This window comes from Zonotrichia leucophrys, chromosome 1A, assembly GCF_028769735.1.
Source record: "Zonotrichia leucophrys gambelii isolate GWCS_2022_RI chromosome 1A, RI_Zleu_2.0, whole genome shotgun sequence".
NCBI classification, from domain to species: Eukaryota; Metazoa; Chordata; class Aves; order Passeriformes; family Passerellidae; genus Zonotrichia; species Zonotrichia leucophrys.
In genome coordinates, this window is record NC_088170.1 from 13,201,752 (window position 1) to 13,225,968 (window position 24,217).

Genomic DNA, 24,217 nt, shown 5'->3' on the forward strand with positions numbered 1-24,217 from the left:
TCAGCTTTGACATTTGCTAGCAGCAGTACTTCAAACTATTTACTATCCTGTGCCATTTGTTGCATATCCACCCCTGACATTCACCTTCAGGTGGGTATAGGATGGATATATACAGCAGTGTCTACAAAAAGTTTTTGTAGTTTGGTGCTCTAAGTAGTCAGAACAACTACCAACACAATTAATTTCTTCACCATTCTGTGTACTGACACTTGAAAAATTCTTCACCAAAATCTGTTTTGATACTTGAATGCAAGAGTGGGCAAGATTTTCCTTACACAACACTCAGTCAGGAAACATGTGCAGTGAATCTCACTCACAGCTGGCCCACACTGCCCCCAAACCATATCTGTAAGACTTGTTGGGGTAAAAGCACTGCTGTGACAACATCCCATATGGGTGACTGAATGTTCTAATGACACCTAAATGAACTCATCATCCCACTTCCCAGTAAGTCAGGGAACCAGATGTGGTCTATTACTGGACAGCTACATGTGATCTGGTACCAATGAACCCCATGGATGTTGACTAACACCAAGTATAGCCCCATCTTCAACATCACCTGCAGCTCTGCCCTGGATGCTGTGGCCTCAGACATACACGTGCCCAAAGCTCAATGACATTGCAGTGTCACAGAGCAGTCAATAATAAAATAAACCTAGCCCAAGCCAAACAGTTTGAAGTTTCCACATTTACCTCTTGTGTAATGCTCAGGTCTGTACAAACCCCATACCCTTGGATGGGTAAGTATAAATAAAGTGCAGGCAAGAGCTCACTTCTATAAGCCTTGGTACTTTGGTTTTGGGAGCTGCCTGCTAGCTAGCAGGTGTTTAAAAAAAGTAAAAACAAAGTAAAAACACACTTTTTATACACTTTTAAGAGCTGGCTTTGTTTTGTCATTCAGTTGAAATTAAGAGATTGATCTCTATTGATCTGCAGAAAGGCTCCATCTTTCCGTGGCTTATCAGAGTTGCGCCAAGAGCTTGACACACACACACAAAGACAAAGAGAAGTAAATTTCCAAAAGTAATGAGTGAGCAATAGCAAATTCATGCCAGTCTCATTCACCATCAGACTTTGCCGCAAAAGGAAAGCAACAGAGGCAACAGCTTCTGGTTATTGTCTCAGCACTGCCAACAATGTCAAGAATTTGTTTGATTCTCACATAAATCTAATGCATCCACATCACCGAATAATAAACAGAGGAGAAAAGTTCTCTCTATCCACAGAAGAGCATCTAGGCATCGCATTTTTATTTCCCCCAGCAGCTTTTCCATTATGTTCTGTTTTCTCTTTTAGCTTCTCCCCAGGTGTTTACACACATCACCTTAGCTCCCTTGTTCATATTCTTAAAGGCACCACTAAAAGCTCATCCAACTGCATCCTCAGCTCTTGGAAAAACAAACCAAAAAACACACAGGGCCTCCCAGGCATACAAAGAGCTTCTGTCTGCGCTCTCCACTCCCCCAAGGCTGTAAGATTGCTGCTCCTACACCAGAAAATGTTTTCTCTACTCATGCCTACAGCACAGGAATAAGAGACTTGGAAAGTAGCAGTATCCTTCCAACTGCCAACCATACCACGAAACAGCCACCACCAGATGTTCTTCCCTTTCTATCAACATCAAAATGAAGGCAGCTGTTGAAGCAGATGGCTTCCTGTCCCAAACCTGCTCCCCTCAATCCCACCAAAAAGAGATTGCTGTGTGGACCAGAGCACTGTGCAGATAACTTGGGGCCACATGACCATCCTAGCTAGCCATGTCCTCCCTGACTGATGTTCCCTCTGCCAACTTCATAGACTGGTGTTCAATTCCTACAGGCCATCACTGCCTGGGGATTGGCTCTCCATGGTCCCTCTTAGATAAACCATCTTCTGAAGACTGCACCAGCAGGTTTAGGAGCCTCCTAGACCTTCCTACGTGGTCTTAGCCCTACAACAATACTTACTATTCCTTCTCTAAGCACTGCTTTGGTACAGTAACAGATCAATTCACCTGCTCTATGAGGAAAGGACAGCAAAACACTCATCACAAATCCAACAAGCCAGTGACAAATGGCCTCTCTTCTCTGGCTTGTAAAATACTGAAGCTCGCCCAGTTGTGATAAAAACCCACAAATATCCTTACCCTGCACTTGTCATCTGACTGGCAAAAAGCAGGAATTCATTTACCTCTGGAACTCCGCTCTTACTTGCATAGAGGATTGGTTCCCATTGAAAGCCAATGCCAGAACTGTTAATCAGGAATTCCTGTGAACTAGCAGCCAAAGAGATACATCAAATGATCTAATCCATCCATGCATCACACAGATTTTCAAAGTGCTCCTGCCTGTGCAACCCTTTGTCTTGTCAAAAAGCTTCACCTAGCAGAGCTGTCAATTCAGCTTTTCAGAGCACCACTGATTCCTCCAGGAAAACTGGGCAGACAGTCTGAAATACTAATCCTATTGCTATACCAAGGGGGGTTTTCTTGCATTTCTGCCTGGTTTCTTGTTACAAAAGCCTTTCATTCTCAATTACTTCCACATGAAATATCTGGTCCTCTGTGGAAGGGATGACACCGTGGACTTTACTACTTCATCAGCTGAAGTCAGGACAGAGGAATGGTGCCTCAGCAAATGGTTGTCAGAGCCAAGGTTTCTCTACAGAATAAAAATCCTGTTTTAATGTAAAGACCTAAACATCAATGAAAAATCAGCAGAAGTAATCGACACATAGGTCCTGGTACACTGGGTTTCATGAAGGATGAAGATGTTCCTGAAACAAGTCTCAGACCAGTTCAGCCTAGGTTTATGTGAAATAAATCACAGGTAACTCTAATGCACCTTCTGGCAGCAGATGGTTCACAGCCAGTAATCATGGTCAGGACTATCCTTGTCAATTAATCATTTCCTGACCCATGCCATTTTGGGAAGAGGAGCAGAGCTGGCTGTGCCAAATCTGAACTGGCTAAAGAGGATTTGTCATCCATAACAGGTTCTGCCCAGGCCATATCAGAAAGGCCATTTTTGCATCATATGCCTACAGTTATCTTTTCAGCATGCATTGCTTTCAGATTTTATGACTCTGTAATAGGACTGATGATTATTATTTCTCAAAATGCACTAATTTATTTTTCAAATTAAATTATGGTTAAGATGACTTGCAGGTAAAACCAAGTACCAGTAAGTTATTTGTGCTGTATCAGTTGTCATAAAATCAGGAAGAACACTGGTGTAGAGAGCAACATATGCAAAGCAGAAAATTCCCAGCACCTACACATACTGTAAGGGACAACCTTTGATCTTTGCTCCTCACCCTCATATCTCTAAGAACCTGGGTTTTAACAGGTTCTGAGGAACCCCCACTTTGTTATATCTAATCTGCTAGAAATTCTTGAAGGTAGTTTTGCTATTTTACTAGGCAAAAATTTATACATTCGTTTGGATTCTGGTTTTGGCCAGTGAGCTTTCATTTGAATTTTTTTTTTTTTTTACTATCTTTAGGAAAAACATTATTGATATTTGGTTTTGCAAGGCTTTTCTAGGAGATAGGCTGCATAATCCCTGGCACTACAGGACACAGCATTGTCTAGCACTTACAGCAGTGGGAGTCCAAAGACCTGAGTTCTGTTTCTGGCTCTCCCACTCACTCTCCACATGACATTTAGCAAGTCAATTCACTTCTCTAACTCCTTCTGTGAAATGGGTGTGCTTAGATTGTATTCCTCCTTTGGCACCCAGTTTAAATCCAAAGGATACTGAGTGAAAACCATTTCCTCAGTGTTTCAAGATGCTAGGATGGAAAGTGCACTATACACCAGCAGCAGCAGCATTAACAGAAAAGTTCAATTGTGGGATCTGTCCATTTTCATCGAAATGCCAAACAGTCATTTTCCTTTCCACACTCTTGAGTATTTGGTACTCAGATGCTGATTTCACACAATTTTCATCTAAGAATATATGTTCTTGTTTCAGTAGAATTATTATATAGTATGAATATAAGCCAAACTAAACTCTTAGTCCTCAGCCTACAGCTCCCTTCTGATTAGGATCTTTCTCTATATGGATTCATGCCTCTACTGAATTCCTCAGTGGAAGAAGCAGGATTGAAGACTTGCCTTGGCAGTTTAACACTTTTCTTCCCTTGGCAACACCATCAGGCTTGAGAGTAAGTTATAAGGAATGACATTACATCATGCTCAAATACATGATTATCACATGCTGCAAAATGGATTCTACAAGGAAGACTGATTTAGTGTGTGTCTGTGATGATGAGTAAAGAGCAGCTGGTACTGAACTAATGCATTGCTGAAGATTGTATCAGATTAAGCCAGTAATTCAGCTACCTCCCTGTCCTCTCCCATAAAATTTTAATAAACCCAATCTTATGGGAGGAAAGAAAAGTAAGGGACCCTACTGAATTATTTATAACCTTAGTTATGTATGGCAAAGAAGCCCCTCTTAGGTGGGGAACTGATATTCTTCCATTGATTTTCTGCTGAGAACATCTAGGTGAGAATCAAGTTTTGGGGGATAAAACCCCACAAAAAACACAAGGATGCAAAGGGCAAGCCAGAAAAGACAAAGCTGATGAAGGCAGAGGTGAGGGAGAGTTTGTATGTATGAAAGAGATATTGATCAATTGCACATACCAGTGGCAGACAGACTCAAATTAGCTGTCATAATTCCAGTGATGCAGAGGGACATGCAGGCTCAAGCTCCATTAAGTATAACCTACATCCAGAGCAGCCAGATGAGATTTGCCAGACTGAACTCTGAATTCCCACAGGAGATACCTGCAGTTGATTTATATTCCTGATTTCTTATTCCCCCACCAACTGTGCAATCAGTTCCTGGAGGTGGGTAGGGAATAATTGAACAGCTAAACTGTGATTCACCCAGCCAATTAAGGAGTCTTGGGATGGGCCCCTAGACAAATCCTTCAGCTTCATCTGGTCTTCATGGACCAGAACTGCATTTGGCTCTGACAACAGGGCCAAAATCACAATGACCCAGTTAACACTAGCAATCTGAGGAAGTAAAGCTGCATTTTGGTGTCTGCACGTTAATATTGACATTTTTTGTTTTTTCAAAGCAGGAAGATATCCTGACTGTACATGAGGTTTGGGTTTATTCTGTAATTCAATGTCCAAAGAGCATTACTGCAAAACAGTAATTAAAATGGCAACCACTGCCTAGTAGCTATTGACATATAAAACCCACCTTCATGTTTCAGCCTGCAACGTGTGTCAGGTCAAGGCCAGGTTGTTTGATTCAAAGTCTCTTGCCCTCTCTCTCATGCTGGCTGCTACGATGTTTCCTTGTGGATGGCGCATGCCTTTGTGAACAAATCACACTAAACTCATTTCCAAAATGTTCCACTTATGTCTATCTTCTTGCACTGAAGTAAGGAAGCACTTAACTCCTCATTAGTAACTCTGTATGTGGCATATAATCACCTTGGAATATTTAACTGCTGGGATTTCATCTCACTAACATTGTGGGGTGGGGCATCAGACTGGGGTATAAACAAACTGGGACATAAATCATCATAAACCAGGCATTAAATTGGTATATAAATCAAAAATTATAGAAGTCAGATGGATGAAACCCATTAGAGCCTCCTGTTTGTTCTTTTCTCTTCTCTCACCCTAAGAATGCACAAGACATCATTCTTGATTAGCCAAGAGACAGAAGAACGCCCATCTCTCCCCCTCTGTGTCTCTCAAGAGGGAGAAAAGGGAAACAGAGAGCTCTGTATGCATATTAATAAAGCTATATTTTGACTGGCTGAATGACTAGAAATTATTAGCAATGGTATGTTTTACCTGTCAACATCTCCACACTGCAACAGGCAAAAAGTGTCTAATACTTCTTTGCAAAAAATCACTAGTGAGACTGGAGGGGGTTTGCTCTCAATTTTCCTGCACTCAGAACAGTTCTGTAAATACCTTAAGACTCTCTTCAACAATGAAGATAAAAATGTCTTTTTTCTTGTATAACAGTGTAAGACAATGCGAAACATCACCTAAGCCTCAGTGCATCCAAGTGCCTGCACTTACAAATATAAGACATAAAACAAAACCAAAAAACCCAAACCCCATCAACATGAAGGTTACCAAGCCAAGCATGCCAAAGGCAGGAAATACAGGACTGGGACCCTTTTAAAGCGTCAGTGTGAAAGGTGAGAAGACAAGAAACTCTTCAGCAAAGAGCAATCAGAGCAGAGATCAGTCAGGTGGCCACACCTCCTCCTCCCTCACACAAGCACTATGCTCTTCACTTACTCAAACTCCTTGGTGCTAAGTCAGTCCAAGAAATTTCTTAAGACATGGTTCCTAGCTGTGTTTTCCTCATTTACACCAACCCAGTGTGGGTTAGGGTGGCCATTTGAAGTTTGATTATAGTGTGGAGCTTTTATAGTTACTCTGAAAATCAATGGGAGCTGTGCTCTGGAAATATGTAAAACTCAAGCTTTCTTTATATCCAACTGGACACTCAAAAAACCTAAACCAGTTATCTTTGATTGTCAGACCTAAAATGAAAATTATAGCCAACCATGAATGGTTATTAGATATTAATATATTTATATTTACACTACCTTCTTCAATTTAATTACTAGAAACTTGACAAAATCCATTAAGTGGCTAACTACATCATAGGATCAGGAGTTGTGTAATCTGCAATTCAAACGGCCAACAACCATAAATTCAGCAATGAAAAATAAACCAAACAAAAGCATCATTGAATGGAAACAGAATATCACAAATGCATGGAACAAGGCAAGAATATGTGATTACAGCTATTAAAGACTCAATAATGAGCGTGCTTAGAGGAGATAAATTAAGGCCAAGTATGCAGCCCAAACTGGGTCATCTTCTAACTTAACATGCTTGTATTTTCAACCTTAAAAATGCTCATTTGATTTCAAGTGAACTTTAAGCAAACAACAAACTGCAAACCCAGAAATTCTAGTGTGGGGTTTCTTACTGATTCAGAAAAGTGGCAAGAGGGTCCTCAGCAGATATCCTGATTCACCTGTGAGCCCCATCATGTGAGCTGGGCAAGAACCTGCTGGCTGAGGGAGCAGGATGAGACCTCCCCTCTGCCAGTGTCTCACAGCTGCATTAGCAGCAGATGTGCAGTAAGATCTCTGACTTGTGCACTCTGAACAGGGCTTTGGGATCCTATACTTTCCTGTTTGTTCCCCACTTCACTCCAACACAAACAACAGAGTTTGACCATTTTTGCACCTTCTTTCCAAAATTTTTCCAATCCACCACTCCAACCTTTTTCCCAATTGCAATGCTTAGTAATCCCTCATATTACCTCTTCCGACTCTCCAGAACAGTTTTGCCCCTTTCCTTGTCCTCATTTTCTCCCTTCCCAAATCTTGTCTATATTTGCTATTCAGGACTGAAGGATCTACTGACCTCCTCCCTTACTCCACCCCTGCTCTTCTGCCGCTAAGAAGCAAATAAAAAATAGTATGCAGTTGGGAAAGTTATTCATCAGTGTAGGTATTAAGGTCACAGGCATATTAGCAGATCCTAAGATGAAACCTAGCAGAAGGCAATAAAATCCCTTACAGATTTCAAAATAGGTCTTAGACTTCATGCCAAAAAAAAAATTATCTTAGCTGGAAATAGCAGGATATGAAGAAAACCCTACAGCAGAGAAAGAGGGGGAAATGAGAAGGTCTGTCACTACCACCTGGCCACTAGCTGTGGGAACAATGAATGCAATGAAGATCCAACAACACGAGACCTCCAGGCATGTGAGCACCTGCTGCCTGACTAACCTCTGGGATGGCTGCCCCGTCTGTTGTGATAAGCAATGCACTAAGGAGTGACATCATCCCAAATGGCACTGACCAGCAGGATGGGGCCATACTTCAGGGTGTACTTCCATCTGGGGGCCCAGGTAGCTAATTAAAAATGAAAAAGGATTTCCTTGTAGAGGCACGTATGGGAGAGAATGAAAGAAAGAAGCAAAAGTGGGATGTTGCCTTTTTACTTCAAACACTCTTTCCAGTAGTATCCATGAAAAAAACAAAAGTAAAAATTTTCTGGGGTCAGCTCTTATTAAAAATGCAACAATTAACTATTTCTTGTTGCTTATAATAGCAGATGGGGCCGAGTCCATAAACCTGCTGGTGTTACCAAGGCATTGTCAAGCTGTCAACTGAGCTTCTGTGCAAATTTCAACTTCATGTTCCATGGAATGAGAAGGCTTGGGAAGTCTGTAGAAATTAGAAGTCTGGACATTTTCCTGAGTGTTAATTGTTGCTGGATATTTTTCCAGTAGTTTTACTGATTATAAGGAAGTATTTGAGTGCTTTGTAGGCTCTTGCAAAATTCAGAGCATTAACGCCAATAAAATCCACTCAACTTTCAGCATAGATGCTGTATGAATTAAAATATTACCACTCTGTACATCCTGTAGAAATTATTCATTTCCTCCAATACTTGCTCTTTGCAGAATGTGCCAGGCTATTACTTTTGACTTTAGAATTCATTTTTTATGCAAATGGCTTTTAGACCACCACAAACACAGGACTGCTGCAGTTCCAGAGTGCAGATGAATGATATCATTTCAATACAAAGCATTATGATTGTTGTTCTGACAATGCAGCTCTCCTCACTGGTATTTTAGATTCAGAGCCCATGTCTTGTGGTCCTGCAGTAGAAACATGGGGGTAGAAGACAGGTAAAGGAGATCCCACAGTGCCAGGCAAGAAGTATTTTCAAAAGGCCCAGGAAATTCTGAACACTTAGGAAGCATCAGCTACCTGTTTATGATCTGGTTCACTCTAAAGCAGTCTGGTGACACAGTTTCTAAGCTGTGCTGTAAAAAATCAGTTTCCATAGCAATTCCAGCCACTTCCTGCCCAGATGCAGCACTCTTCACATTCCTGGACACAAAACACAGCTGCTATGGAAGAAAGGCTGAAGAGGCAATGGCAAGCTGGAGAAGAGACAGACAACTTTCCTCTTTTGCAGCAGTGTTACATCCAAAGTAGAAAATCAGGTTTGAGACATAGGGAGGAAGGAAAAATAAAAGGCTTCTAGACCCAACTATCTACCTCACACAATAGGCTCTGTGAATCAGCAAAACAAGAGCTTTTGGAGACAATGAAGAATTTTTTTATCTCTCTTCTGATATAGAGACTTTCATGCACTATAACACAAGCCACTGGGAGCTCTGCCAAAGGCTCCGAGAGCCATGCAGCAATTGTCCCATTTTCAGCTACCAAGGCAGGAAAAAGGGAAGAGGGAGTTATTGCACTTGTTCTCTAAGAGAAAAACAAATATCACTCTTCAAGAACACACATCAGCAACTTGCTTATTTGCAGCACTTTAAAGCCACAGTAGTTTCTACATCTGCCTTGGAGAGAAGATGGCTCTTGTACGTGAAACAGTTAATTCTCAGAGTGTAGCATAAGATGAATATAGAGCCTGGGTTGCCTATAGCCTACTAAAAAAATAGAACAAAACAAACACACCCACACAAAGCCAAACAAGGATGAAAGCAAAATGACCTTACTACAGTCCTTCTGGTGGTAAAAAAAAAAAACCAAACCTAAACAAACACACCACACAGCATCAACCCAACACATATTTGTTGTTCTCCAAAGAGTAACACAGACTGAACACTCCCTGGGCTTTTAGCGCCTTATCCCTCAGTGGCTTTAAAGAACAGTTTTTTTGGCTCCTAGAAGATGCTAAACTGAATATAGTACATCTCCTTGTTGCTTTGGAGGTACTGCCATTTTCATTACAAACACAGCCTTTCCACTGCTTTACCATAATATACCAGAAATGGTTTCCTGAAGATCTGGGGACAAGAAAAAGAAGAATTAACATCAGCATAGCCTCCCTTTTATTGTCAGCTTCCTTAACACACAAGCATCCAGTTGAAATGCTTATTCTATCACCTCATGTCCTGGATCGCCAAGCAAATTGTATTCTGTTTGCCATCTGTATAGCAGTTGTCTTCTGTTTAGTGGGCAGTTTTTCCTTGTCTCTTCCACAACCACTCCTCCCTTGGGGCAGGGGGCATCTGCTGGTAACAGGCCATTGAATGTCACTGCATGACTGATAAGAACAACAGCATCCCACTGGGAGATGCTCTGCCCAGAGGGAGCAGCCAAGCATTCCTAGCTGGATATAATCCAGAGATTCTGGAACACCAGCACAGCTTCTCCAATGGACTTTCCCAGAGGAGCAGCTGCCTCTTCCACTGGATGTTCAGAAGAAGACTCCACCCTTCTACAGGATCCCTGCTCCAACAGAACCACACCTGACACCAGGAGGACTGCAGCCACAATTCCAATTGGACTGCTACCAACACCCTCACCCATAGGTCAGGTCGCATTCTGATTCTACAGGGTTGTTTTGGTCTACTGCAGTGTTTATTTTATCCTTTTATTTTCTTCCCTAATAAAGAACTGTTATTTCTGCTCCCAAATTTTTGCCTGAGAGCCCCTTAATTTCAAATTTATAACAATTTGGAAGGAGAGGCTTTACATTTTCCATTTCAGGGGAGGCTCCTGCCTTCCTTAGCAGACACCTGTCTTTGCAAATTAAGACACCTGAAAACCCTTCTCAATTCCTGCACCACATTCTACAGCTCAAACCCCTGCCATGAGCACATTCCCATGTTTTGTGAACTCATATGTAGCATAATGAAAGTAAACCCACAGGAACAGCATAAAACATATGGAACAATGTGTGAATAAATATAGACCTGCTCACATTTTCTTGGCTTTCTACTGCAATAATACACTTCAACTTCTGAGAGCATCAATGATGCTGGTCTTGTTTTTCAGAAAACACAACTATGGATCAGGTTTTGCACTCAAGACCAGGTCCAAAGTGTGACAAGGTAAATGCCTAATAGTGACTCAGTCATATCACTACATCAGCATCTTCCAGAAAGACAGTTACTCGTGCTCAAAGTTGTCAGACATAGCTTTCCTCTGGTTCTCTCTTGCCCTCTCAGCTCATATAGAGACTTGTTTTGTCTAATTAGATCAACATTTATCTCCTGACAGGCAAGAGCTGACAATACTACAATCATCTTTCCCTCTATCCCTGTTTAACCAGAGATAGTTGAGAGGAAATGATTGCAGCAAAGACAAGTCCTATTTCCCCAGCTCATACTGCCATAGGCAATCAATTTGGAGCAAAGGTTCCATCTTGAAAATGTCAAACAGAATGAAAAAAAGATAAAATCAAAACTGGTAAAGTCAGCTCCAACCATTCCTCTAGGACCAGCTGCTCTCAGGTTCTTGCAGCATAGCTAACAGCACAGCTAGAGTAGAAGATCTGCTTTGTGTGCTCAGTGGTGCCATGGGGTCCTCAGCCTCAAATTAATTGTCCCAGCACCCACTCCTGCCATTCAAGAGAAACTGCTGGAGCATCAGTCCTGCCTACCAAAAAATGCAATTTGCAGTCCATGGTGGAAGCCCTCTCTCCTCTAATCCCCAGCCCATTGAACATGCAAAACAATGGCTTTCTTTCACAGGAACCATAGTTGGCTGTCCATACACAAGCAGAAGAAAATACATTACTCAAATACAAATACAGCAAATGCTCACAGTGGCTTCAGCCGGGAAGAGGCATTTTTGTTTACTAGGGTGACCAAATCTTCTGCTTTCACTTTTCCAGTTCCTCTAAAGTTCTCCAAGATGTCATTTTGCCCCTGTGTTTCTTCAGGAAATACTTTTTCCCCCCCTATCTCATGCTACAGATCTGAAAAATAATCCATGGCAAGAAAAAGAAGATAGCCAGGCCTGGGCCCTGCCTCTTCTGTTGTTTGTCACAACACTCACTGATATGAACAGGAAAATATTGAGAAGAAAATAATGGCCAGGTTGATTTGGAAATATCAGACTGACCAGTGTTGAGATAAAGTAGCTGTGTCCTGGAGGAAACTAGTCCAGAGGCATAGAGCAGGATCAGCTGCTAAGACAGGGGCTAAAATCACAAGGACTTTCTGAAGAGACTTATCCTAATTGGTCTATTGCAATGCAAAGGGAGAAAAATCCCCTCAACCAAACCACAATTTAAAAGATTGGTATTGGCCTTGTCTTTTAAAACAGGTTACTGTTTGTACACAGGAAATAGTCATATAGATTCAGTTCATTCTTAAATGCAGTGACCTCCAGAACCACCAGTGGGATTACCCTTTATAACAAAGCACTCTGTTGCACCAACTGCTCAGGAGAAGAGAGCTTCAGCAAAGTATTTCTCTACTCTTCTGCCTTCAGATATCAGTTCTATCTACATCTCTCTACACTTATCTGACTCCTGAAACTGGCAAGAAAATTTGGGTCAGAAATAGGAGGTACACTCAATGTACCCTTTACAGGGAAGAGACAAGCAGCCTCACCCTGAGAGTGCTTCAGACCACACCAGAAACATAAATATGTGAGCAGTGTCTAGATTGCACCTTTGGAGACTGACAAATGCCCTACCAACCCTCAAAGCTTGGGAACTTGCTGATCCTACCAAAGAGTGCACACAGCCTTAGATGACCAAGTGTATAACCCTTTCTTTGAACCATTGCTGAGATAAAGATGAATTTTAGAAAATAATTTTTGAACAGTGAGATTCCCAGCAAATAGTTGCAGATAAGTCATTGTTACTCAACACATACACAAAGCAAAACCACACATACACAAAGCATAAACCAAAGCCCCTTGCTACTGCCCTATGAGCCCAAACAGAAGATGTCTTGTGTGGTGGGTGCACTTTTTTTTTTGCCCATAGAAGAGCACTTTTATGTTTTATGTCAACATGAAACTAACACCAGCAGAGAAGACAGGTGGTAGGAGAAAACCTGAAGTAAACTGAACCTTCTGATCTTCTGATTTCAGGGACAAATTAGCATAACACAGTACTTTGCAAGACCAGCCTCTTACAACCTGCAGAGAGGCATAAGTTCAATTATTCCTTTGTTGTCATATCACAATAAAAATAGGTATTTATCCACATGGACACATTTAAAAAAAAACCAAGAGGCATTTAGCAAGACTCTCTAGAATGTTCTTAACTCTTAACCAGAGTGTACTAGGAAGGCCTACAAGCATCACTGAATCTCACCCACGCAGGGAAAAAAAATTATAGCATTGCACCTTCTCCTCCTCTGAGCTTAAAAGGACCCTCTCAAGGCAAGAACGACACAGGGGAGGAGTGAAACATACTGAAAGCCATAGGAACACCACAGGTCTGGCACAGCTCTCAAACTGACAGTGTAGAAGCTCACTATCACCTTTCAAAGTTCTCAGTCAGAACCAGTATTGCCTCAACCACTGCCACCTTCAAGGAGATTTAACTGCTTCCACCAAAACAGAGCTGCTCAGGATATTCATCAGTCCCCACAACTATGTAGTAACAAGAACAGTAGTTTCCTTCCTTGTGAAATTCTACCTCATGCATTTTATCAGTGAAAACCCTTTTCCATCTCCAAGATGAGAGAGAGACAAGATTTAAGGTCAGCCAATACATCCCAAGGCAATTCCATCCCTGTCAGATCTTGTCACTTCAGCAAGCATTACAAGTTGGTGACCACTGGCTACAGTTATCACTGAGGGCTAAGCTCCTTCCTTGTGCCTTAAAGGGTGCAGCAATTCTCTTTCAAGATCTTCAAAGGAGAGTGATGCCACACTCACACAGGAGCTGCTGGCAGTGGGAAATATTCTATAATAAAAGCCAGCAATGAATTCTCCTGGAAGCAGGAAACTCAGCAGCAATGGCATGAGAATGTGCTCACGTACAGAGCATTCCACTGAATTAAAAAATAGGGCATTGATTTTGTTATTCATTTTTGTATTTAACTCAGTATTAATCTCTGCATACAAATGCCTTTTCCCCACTGCTGCATTCTCATGCCTCAGCAGAATTTCCAGTCAGCAGCAGAAACAGAGATGTAGGTCCCAAGAACAAATCGATCCGTCTGCTACACGACAAACTGGATGTGAGATGAGGGCTCTGAGCAGGCTGCCACTCAAAGCCTCTGCTCTCATTTACCAGGGAGCCTGCACACGAGGAGAAGGTGAAGAAAGGCAGCAACACTTACGCAAGGCGTGCCACTCATCCTGGCGGATTGTCTTGGTGATGTTGTACGTAAGGTTCTTGGGGATGGTGGCTGAGGAGTAGTGGTACTTGATGTACGAGCACCGCTCAATTGCTCCTGGAAAGGCAAAATGCAGAAAATGTGGTTAAACAAATGTAACATGTCCTGCCAGCTACAGGCCAGAGGGGTTTGACAACCAAAAGCAAAGCCTAGGAGCAAAGCAATCCCTACCATCCCTGCCCACTATGACAACCAGCACACTCTCCAGCCCATGACATGTAAGCTCAGATCCAAACTTATGATATGGGAAGTTTATCTTTCACACATTCTGGGGAGCTTCCAGACTGGAGTAGCTGCCAGTGCCGGCTTTCACCATGAGATATCTGTGTGGCAAATTCTTCCCTGAGCTGTGAGCTAGCAACTGCCATGCAGTTAATGTATAGAAGCTACAAACTCATGTCTTAGCTTTCTGTGCTATCATGGTCACGACTCAATGCCCATACCTCAGGAATACACAAAGCAAACACCTTTGATCCTCCCTTAAATAAAAAGCAACACAGAAAAATTATACATATAGGTAGTGAACAATTTCCTAACCCTTTCCACCCTTCAGCAGGGGGACACATTACACTGTCCCTTGAAGGTACCTAGACACTCTTACAGCAGGTTCAGAGATGGAATTCATTGGCATCTCTGAACAGTGAGGCTCAGATAGCAATATCAGTGGTTGAAATGGGCAATTTTTTTCCCCCTCTATTTTCTGGATTTCACCTATGCTCCATAGAAAAAAACACCATGTGCTGCTTCTGATGTCTTCTGGTCACATCATTAGATCTCGTTTTACAAATACTTTCCTTTCTGTACAATAATTGCCCCTCCAGGATCTGATCTCCTGGCATCTCTTGGCATAGTTAGTATCCTTAGAAGAAAGAGTCTTTCCATGAATTATTGCCTAGGCAAATTTCACATCTGATCAGACACCTGTAACTGTGTAACTGTTCTTGTATTGATGAAAGTCAGTCAGGTTTCCTACATTGCTTTTGCCAGCATTCTCTGCTAACACTGGCTTATTAGACCCTCTCACTGAGCTGTCAGAGTCAAAGCTCATGGAAGTCATTTTCCCACTAACATTATGTTATTTTGGCTCAGGCCTTTGATACCTAAATAGGTATCCTTAATGTGGTTGGCCACGCTGTTTGTTACTAGCTACCACTAGTCAGAGAAGCAGCTATGCTGGAAATGCTTTTACGTATTAAAAATACATTAAGACAAGCACTCAATAGAATAAATTAAATGAAGCAATGAACTATATAAATAATAGAGAGCGCTAAAGACAAGGAGGCAGGTAGAGGACTCTTACTGCTAGCCTGAACTGAAAAGGCAGACCCATTAGCCTTATATCAACAGTTCCACAGGGTAAAAAATGCTTTTAAACCACTGCAAACACAGGTTTCTACTAAGGGTTGTAAGATACTATTTGGCATGAACTTAGATTATAGACCATGAATTCACAGCATGAAGAAAACCTGTGAAACAAGTTATTAATTACATCACAGCCTACCAGCATCTTCCAGAGTTAGTGCAGTATAAACATTTGAGGTCCTCATTGTTTGCTTCTTGTGAGTATTCTTCACATTCTGCCTTTGACAGCAATTAGATTAGACAAAGCCAAATATTATAGGGGGAAAAGGCAAAATATTTACATATGTATCCGCCTGCCCTGACAGCGTGATGGGCTTCTGTGTGAGTCTGCACCATCTGGGCACCAAATGTACGCCCAGAATTAAAGTTTCAAACTAAGAATAGTATTTAAATAAAAAGACAGCTAGTGTGCAAAGAGCTTTAAAAAAATCCCCAAATCACAACCTTGCCTTCTTATAGGTTTTCCTATTCCCTTTTGCTGGGTTGCTTTTATAGATTAGAAGTATCAGCAAGAAAATAACAAATGCTTATTTGTCAGAAATTAATCTTTAAGTTATCAGATACCTGCCCAAACAAGAGATTTATACAGAATAGTAGAAAGAGACACAGAGCCAAGATACAAAATAAAAGCTTACAGAAGGAAGGGAGAACAACTCCTGTTCTATTTGCAGTTTTTCTGGAACCAAAAAGGCTAATTTCTGGTAAGGTCCATCAGATTTCTAATTCTGCAAAGACTTCTGGTGGTAATGCAGCAAGCTGCTCAATATCACTTTTATCACCAAAGTCTAAAGCAGAAAGATATTATTGGCTGAATTCAGGTCATCACTTGACCATATCCATAATTTGGGGCTTATACTTCCTTCCCCATGGCTCTAATGCGACTTCAACACACAAAACCAGCTTTGGGACCACTATCAACCAGGGTGGGCAAACAGGACGTGGGACAGCATTTGGCATGGCAGATCAGAGGGCACTGAAGTGCTGCCAGCTCCACCAGGGAGCAATGGTGTCCACCCAGCAGAAGAAGGCAGTACCTTACTGAGAAACTCAAGATTTTCATGGTCCAAAATGACAATGCTTGTGATTGCTTGGCATTTGAACATGAACCATTTATTTAAACCCACTCTCACAAGTGTAGGACAATGACTCTTCTGAGTCAATGCAACTTCACCAGCATATATCAAACTAGAAGTGACAATCAGCTTTTGAACTTAAGAAAAAGGCTTTCAATTGCCTGGATCTGGAAATAAAAATTAGGAGAAGGGCAAGTTTATAAGCAGTGATGATTTTATACTTCTGATGTTTTCCTAGCTGCTCCACACAGAAGAGAACAATGTTCAAGATGCCCAAAGATCCAGGTCCTAGAGGTCCCGATGACAGCAAAAGCATCAAGAGCAACAAGAATCAGAATTACTGCTCTGCTGGAAAGCCTTCTCAGAAAAATGCTACAAAATCTTGACCTTCAGAAGAATTACTAGCTATGCTCAATCCAGTCTCTGGAATAGGAAGAAAAGCAAGCTTTCCCCCTCCATACCCTCAATAGGGTAACTGCAATTAATTTATGGAGCATTTTCAGCCTCCAGCACAAACTTAGACCAAATGCAACTGCAGCTTTGCTCCAATAATTGGGAACAGTATTTATAGAGCAAAGCAGTGAGTGGGGTTTTTTTTAGCTAGGAGCCACCATAGCAAGAGTTATGGATGGCCACAAGAAACACAAAAACCACCACAAAGCAGCTCCAGAGACAGAAGCAGTATATTCTATATTTCTCTGACCAAAGGGAAATGCTTGCTGAAAATCCTAAAGAAAAGTAGCTGACATTTTCCAATAGAGTGCTAAGAAAAGGATCAGTAGAAGGATGCAACTAAAACCATGCAGAGCAAACCTCTGCCATGCCATCATCACAAGCACAGATGCTCAGGGGATTCAGCAGCTGTTAACTGTGGCTGGCAACCCCCTGTTCCTGCAATGGTCAGATGACAAACTGGAGATAAGGAAACTCAAGATAGCTTCATCCTGAGCAGCTAAGTATTCACAGCATCAAACATGCACCTCCTCTTATTGACTCACTTAGCTGCTCAGCTTCCTTCTCATATCTGCTTATCATTGCTCCCTACTATCACCTTAGCACATAATAGTTCCTCTTCTCTCCATTATGAGAAAAACTTTTAACCCTGGCCACTGGAGAAATACCACCTGAAAACACTGATGTTTTTCTATTCGGTTTTGAGAACTTTACCAACTAACATCCTGATGGATGTTAGCTCAGCTACCACTGCATTACTGGAGTTGTAAACACCATCCCAGTAGAGGCCTCAAACTGTTTTGTAATGCAGGGAATGACTGAGCCATTATCCCACTCTAAGCAGAAGAAGGTTGAGATCAATTAAGATCCTAGTCTGATGTCCAGGCTGCATTTGTCTGGTAGGTCAACACAAAATTTTTCAGAACTTTTAGACCAGTATTTCTTCACCACTGTGCCCCCACCACTCCCTTAAGTATGATATTTAAACTCTTTCAAACTGCTCCAAGCAACAGTTTTTACCATGGTTAATTTTTACCATGGGAAATTCAAAATGCCACCAAGGTATTGGTTATTTCTGTTGTAAATGGTGGATCTCAGAAGCACCCAGAGGCATTTGCCCTGGTCAATTTGACTTCTGCAAAGGTGGTTGCTGAGTTCCATGAATTTACAGTGTCAGTGTGATCATGGTTTAGTATTATGCATAATACTAAACATTATGCATAAGACCAAGCCATCTGAGAGCTGGTAACAGAAAGCAGTCCTTGACATGGCCTTTCATCAAACTGGTAACCTGTGAGAGCAGTTGGGTGACAGCAACATCACTTCAGATTAAGGCCAAGATGGCACAGATTTACTTGCATGGGTTATCTGAGTATTCCTCTCCTGAGGACTAGAATACTTCTCACTTCCCCCCACCTCAGCTCTCAGGGCTGCAGATTGTGGGACCATCCTTAAAGGTTCAAGTACAGATTAACCCAATGCCAATGTGAATAAGTTACCTTCAGTAGCTAGAGGACTTCCAGATAGAGATAAAAATTTCTCCCACACTAAGATTCTCTGCAGCAGTCCCTCGGTTAGAGCAATCAGGAAACTGAGATGCAGGGAGCCAGCAGCTCACTCACTCTCTCTGGATGAGCTATGGTATAGCCATTCCAGACTGCACAAATTAGGACTGAGAGTCACCTTGCATTCTGCAACATGCAGAGATCTGAACCAGGGGGTACCCATTCTTCTCTTATAGTATGCATAATTGTTTCTAAGAAGGATCCAGCTGTAAAATTAGTATTTGTTTTACTACGTTTCCTGTCAAAGCTTTTGATATTATGAGCTTCCCTGAAAAGACTGGTGTGAATATTCTGAGCCTTTGCTACCCCCAGGCAGCTTTTCCTTCTCCTGTGTTGCAGATACCCCTGGATGAACTGTTTTGAAGCAAAAAATTCCACAAAATGCACCCTTTGTTCTAGTTCTAATTTCACAAATCTATTTGAGAATTACTACACAAACATTTCCTAGCAAAAGAAATCTTAGCCTCTGGCTTGCAAACTGCACTCACTACATATATTTGCTCTTAACTTTGAGAAACTGCATTCAGTATGAGAGATTGCCTTAATTCCATGGTTTGGTTACTGGTCCCTCATTGGGTGACTATCTCCATAACAAACAAAGAGATGTAGATTGGCCATTTAGCCTCTAAGTGTTTCACATTATCTTCAGAAAATCTGTAGAGCAGAGGAAGCTCACAGTGGGTTGTTTTTCTTAGCATAACACTTCAGTTAGGTTTCCAGAGGCTACAATCATAATTAGGACCAAAATTTGATAACAAAAAGCAATTCCATGTGGCATATGTATCTACTATTTTGTTAAAAATCTTCTCTCACCTGGAAAAGTTCATTATTTATTTGTGTCAACATTTTTTCATCCTTCAAATTAGCACTGGCAATTCAAGCTGGTGCCATTTCAGAATTATCACCCTGAGATGTATGCGCTGCCCTCAGTTACTTTAATCATGTCTTATGAGTCATCAAAACTCATCTGGAGGTACCTTAATATAGGCAAGACTTGCAGCTTTAGCATGAATTAACTGGTCAAATTAAACCTTGGAGGAGGATAGAAGGAGAAATTAAGTTCTACTTTGACCAGCTGCTATGACATACTCGCAATCAGAGTCTGCAATCAGATTGCAATCATGCAATCAGATATGCTGACTAGTTAATGAACTCCAGATGACTTTTTTAATGAAATCAGATACTTATTAAAAAATATTGCAACACCTTTAACAGGATTATTTTATTACTTCTGGAGTAATACTAACCATCAAAGTACTGGTTACATAGTTTTTCCAGATCTATAAATAGATTCATATCAAATATGTAGGAACACCATTTTTCTACATTAACTGCAGAATTACGTGTGTTAGAAGTGTTCTCTAGATGTCAACCAGCCCAATGCCCTGCTCAAAAGAGGGGCAACTTCAAAGTTAAAATCAGATCCAAAGATAGTTCATGTTGCTCAGGGCCTTGTCCAATCATCTCCAAGAATGGAGATGCACATCCTTGAGCACCTATTCCAATATCTGAATGCCTGTTGAGTTTGTGAGGGTTCCCAAGGATGAGGTGAGAGATGAGGAATCTGACTCCATGTTCTCAGAAGGCTGATTTATTATTTTATGATATTATATTAAAGAATGCTATACTAAAACTATACTAAGGAAAGATAAAGGATACAGACAGAAGGCTTAACAAGAATGAATAACAAAAAACTCTTGACTAACTCCTCAGAGTCCGACAGCTGATGGTGATTGGTCATTAAACAAAAACAATTCACACTAAACCAATCAAACATTGACCAGTTGGTAAACAATCTCCAGACCACATTCCAAAGCAGCAAAACAGAGAGAAGCAATCAGATAATTGTTTTTATTCTTTTCTGAGGCTTCTCTGCTTCCCAGCAGAAGAAATCCTGGCAAAGGGATTTTTCCAGGATAGTGACAAATATCCCTTTTACCTAATTAGAAATTCCCTTGGTGTCACATTAATATTTCGAATAATAGAATACCTCAGAGTAAAGGGCTAAAAATCTAGGAAGAACATGCAAGAATCACCACCTTAATCAACATGTTTGGTGAATATTCATTAACTTATATGCATAAATAGAAGCCAATGTTCTAATTAATGAAGCTCAACATAGATTTTTCAGTTGCAGCATGGGCCAAACTATAAGAACAAGAGATGTTTCTTCCTAACTGGCTCTGGCATCATCCTGCACTGAGGTTCAGCTTGATCTGCCAGTAGGACTTGTTGCTACTTGCCCTAGATAAAGTGAAACAACTCCTGGTGCTCATTGCTGCTTGCTGTGAGCTGCCAAGGAACTGGGCTGATGCCTCCCCTTCAGCTGATGAGCTGGAGTTTCTGTCTGTTGGTTTAAGACTCAGTTGCCAGCTCCTAGCTGCCTTCTCCTGCATGTGGGTAGAGGTGCACAGTCAGGTTCTGCTCACCTCCTGGATATCTGAGTAAATCAAAGAGGGATCTGATGCAGTGCCCTTTCCCATTTGCACACAGACACAAGGGTCACCCATTGGGAGAGACAATGAACGTGCCTATGGGAACAAGTGACATGGATCAGGAGAGCACTTCTGGAAATGACCACCTGATCATGTCTAGTTACCGTGCTTTGGTTCAGAACACAATGTGCTGTGAGATGATGCCCATTAGATTCCTCACAAATAAAGTTAAATCAGAAGATGTGCTAATGGAAATGCAACTAACGGTACAGGAGCAGGGCCAGTTTGAAGTAACATCCCCTCCTTGAAAACACAAGGTGAACATTAAGTCCCAAGTACAAATTGTTTCTTTTAAATTCAACCCCGTCATTTCACACAAGGGAAAAAAACCAGCCAAAGCTTCAGGTCACCAGAGAAGTTCTGTACAGCCGCAAAACTGTATTAATCCGTAACTTAATGTGATGCCTTAAAAGAATAACTTTAAAACTGTATTTCAATTGAAAGCCTGAAAAACACTCTGAAAATTTTACATTTTTCTAAATTTCATCAATTTTTTTCAACTGAAACCACCAGCAGCATTAAATTTTCTCAAGTCATTCTGTCCCCTTGCATGCTTTTCACTTCAGAAACAATTATCCACATGAAAATAAACAATTTCCTAACTGTACTTAAGTGTAACTATAAGTGTACTTACAAGAACATTACACATCTATAGATTCACTTCTCTGGGGTAAAATGCAGAAAGTCTGTGGCCTGTTAGGCTGCCAGTGACTATTAAGTGGATATTACAATATATAATCTTATTTCAACTTGCTTTTTATATGTAGATGCCTTTACTGACCACCAAAAAATGCAATGAACACAGAACTTCAGGAAAACATACTCAAGGTAGCAGCATCCTCTGTTTTACCTGAAGGAGAAGCTTGCCTGTATCCACTGAGTAGAGAGCAACTGAAAGGATGAGACATAAGATAAATATTTTGTCCACAAAATGGCTCAGACCCAGAAAATGCATTAACAGAATGAACAGCTTAAAGATTTTCACTAGGAAAGAGAGCAAACATTTTTCCAGAGTGAGAAGCAGAACTGCGATGCTCTTTTTTCCTTCCATTTTTCTTCTACAGCTCATCTCCCTTAACTTCCAAATAAAGACTCTCTCAGAGCCTCCAGCTTAGTCAAACTTGTTAGGCAATGCTCAGCTGGTAAAGCAGTCTTGTAAAAATTTAGCAAGGGGGGATGGTTGAAAGGATCCACCATACTGTACTATCCATACAGAAATGGGGTAATAAATAACATTGTGCCATTCCCATTCTTACCAGGTCATCTGGCAAGCTCTGCCAGCACCCTTTCAGTACTGACCCACTAGATCTCTTGAGATATAGAAAACATCAGATCCAGTGCGCACATGAAAAGGAAGCCATCCCTGAAGATAATGAATCTCCAGACACACAACAGCTTTGTTGTGCGTGGGCTTTATGTGACCAGATTCCACAGAGCAACTTCCACAGATTTCAGACAGTTACACCTCCATTTCAATTACTGATTCCACACCAAAATGTCTAAATTTTCTTTTCAACCACTGTGTGAGCAAAGACAGAGGTGCAGAAGACATGTGCACACATATTGAGCAGACAGCAACATTTTCAGAGTAGAGAAAAAATAAAGTGCTCAAGCAGCTTTTGCCAGGCCTGTTCCTCACATGGTCTCTGGATAGCCCAGCAAATAGCAGCTTGCTTAAAGCCACCAGCTGGCAGAAGATAAATATTCCACCCATGATAAGAAAAGAATCCAAGTATGAGACCAAAAGCTGAATTTGCATTGGAAAGTGATGAGCTCACACTTTCTCTCCAGGGACCAAGGAAAGGGGGCTGGCAAGGAAGCAGGAGCAAGAAGAGGGTTATGAAACACTTTTTACTTCAGCTATTAATAACAGTCTCCAAGCCACAGGGCACTTGAGAGGAGGAAGGCATCTCCTTGCTTCTATTAATCTTTTTGTCCACCTATTTGCTTTGGGCTGGCCACAGGGGAGAGGGAAGCAGAGCACAAATGAAAAGTTAAGGAGGTTAAAAGGACTGAAAAATATTTGCTCCCACATGTTTGGAGGCAGAAATTAAATGATCAATAAAAAGTCAGTGAGACAGCAATTACCAGTAAAAACTCACTGATGACCCAATAGCTCATGGAACAAAGCAATATCTCAGCACTGCTGTCAAGCCAAAGAAAAAGCACAGCAAAAGCTATTCCATGGACAGGGTTCTTTATATCAATCTACACCCTATGATTCTCATAGTAAGATGCTCCCATGGAGCTTGGTGTTTCATCAACCAGCTTCAAAACCCATTTCAAATGGATGTCTAAGAAGGAGGGTCCCAGATGGCCAAGAAGAAAATAAGGGTGGATCCACTGATACCACTCATCCTGCTGAGTATCTGTGATCACATGCAGTGAAGTCTGAGGTGCCTATCTCTGCCTTGGAAAGCTCTTTTACATGCTGCTTTGCAATGCAAATGTGGCTTTCTAGACACATTCAGTCCCCTCCTTAAAGTGAGAGGAACAGAAGCTCTTCTCTGTATCCCCTGTTAGTTTACAGCAAGCACCACAAATAGCTGAGCTGGAGAAAGCATTTAACTTCCTTGTAGCACTTCAACCTCATGTTTAAGCAGCAGAAATCACAACATGACAGAATCATTGAGATGCTTGCATGCAACATTGAGGAAATAAGGCTGAGACCTAACCCAGACAAATCTCCCAGAAGAACCCACTTACAGGAGGTCTTGTGCTTGCATAGAGCAGTCTCTTTAAAAAAAAAAAAAAAAAAAAAAAAACGAAAATAAGGATTTATACAAGCCATGCAACATCTTTATGATATCATTTTCATGTAGGTTTTGTCCTGCAACTAAGTGTGGGGGTGGCAGACAGAGCTTCACAACCTTTACTGGAACATAATAAGTTGTGATGAAGAGAAATGAGAAAGAAGCACAAAGTTTGTGGCAAGAATCATATGGTAGAGATTTATAGAACTAAACTAAGGAAACAATTTTTTTCCCTTTTGGTAAAAAGGCATTTTGCTTATAAGTTGAAATTAAGATGCATTTTTCCTACTATGTTATATATAAAGGTGATTTAGCTTGCTTTAAATTTGGGAAAGGTGCCCCCCTTAGCATAGATCCCATTTTGCACATTTTAAATTAAAGGTAACTAGGAGAAAC

The 24,217-nt window shown here is 41.2% G+C and overlaps 1 protein-coding gene across 1 annotated transcript in view; it reads right to left on the reverse strand.

The window, feature by feature from the left end:
* The window catches only part of TMEM178B (transmembrane protein 178B), a 233,934-nt gene that overhangs the window by 152,043 nt on the left and 57,674 nt on the right, over window positions 1–24,217 (reverse strand). The window contains exon 3 of the mRNA XM_064738011.1: window positions 14,064–14,177. Coding sequence (XP_064594081.1) covers window positions 14,064–14,177 — 114 coding nt within the window. The remainder of the gene's footprint in view (window positions 1–14,063; window positions 14,178–24,217) is intronic.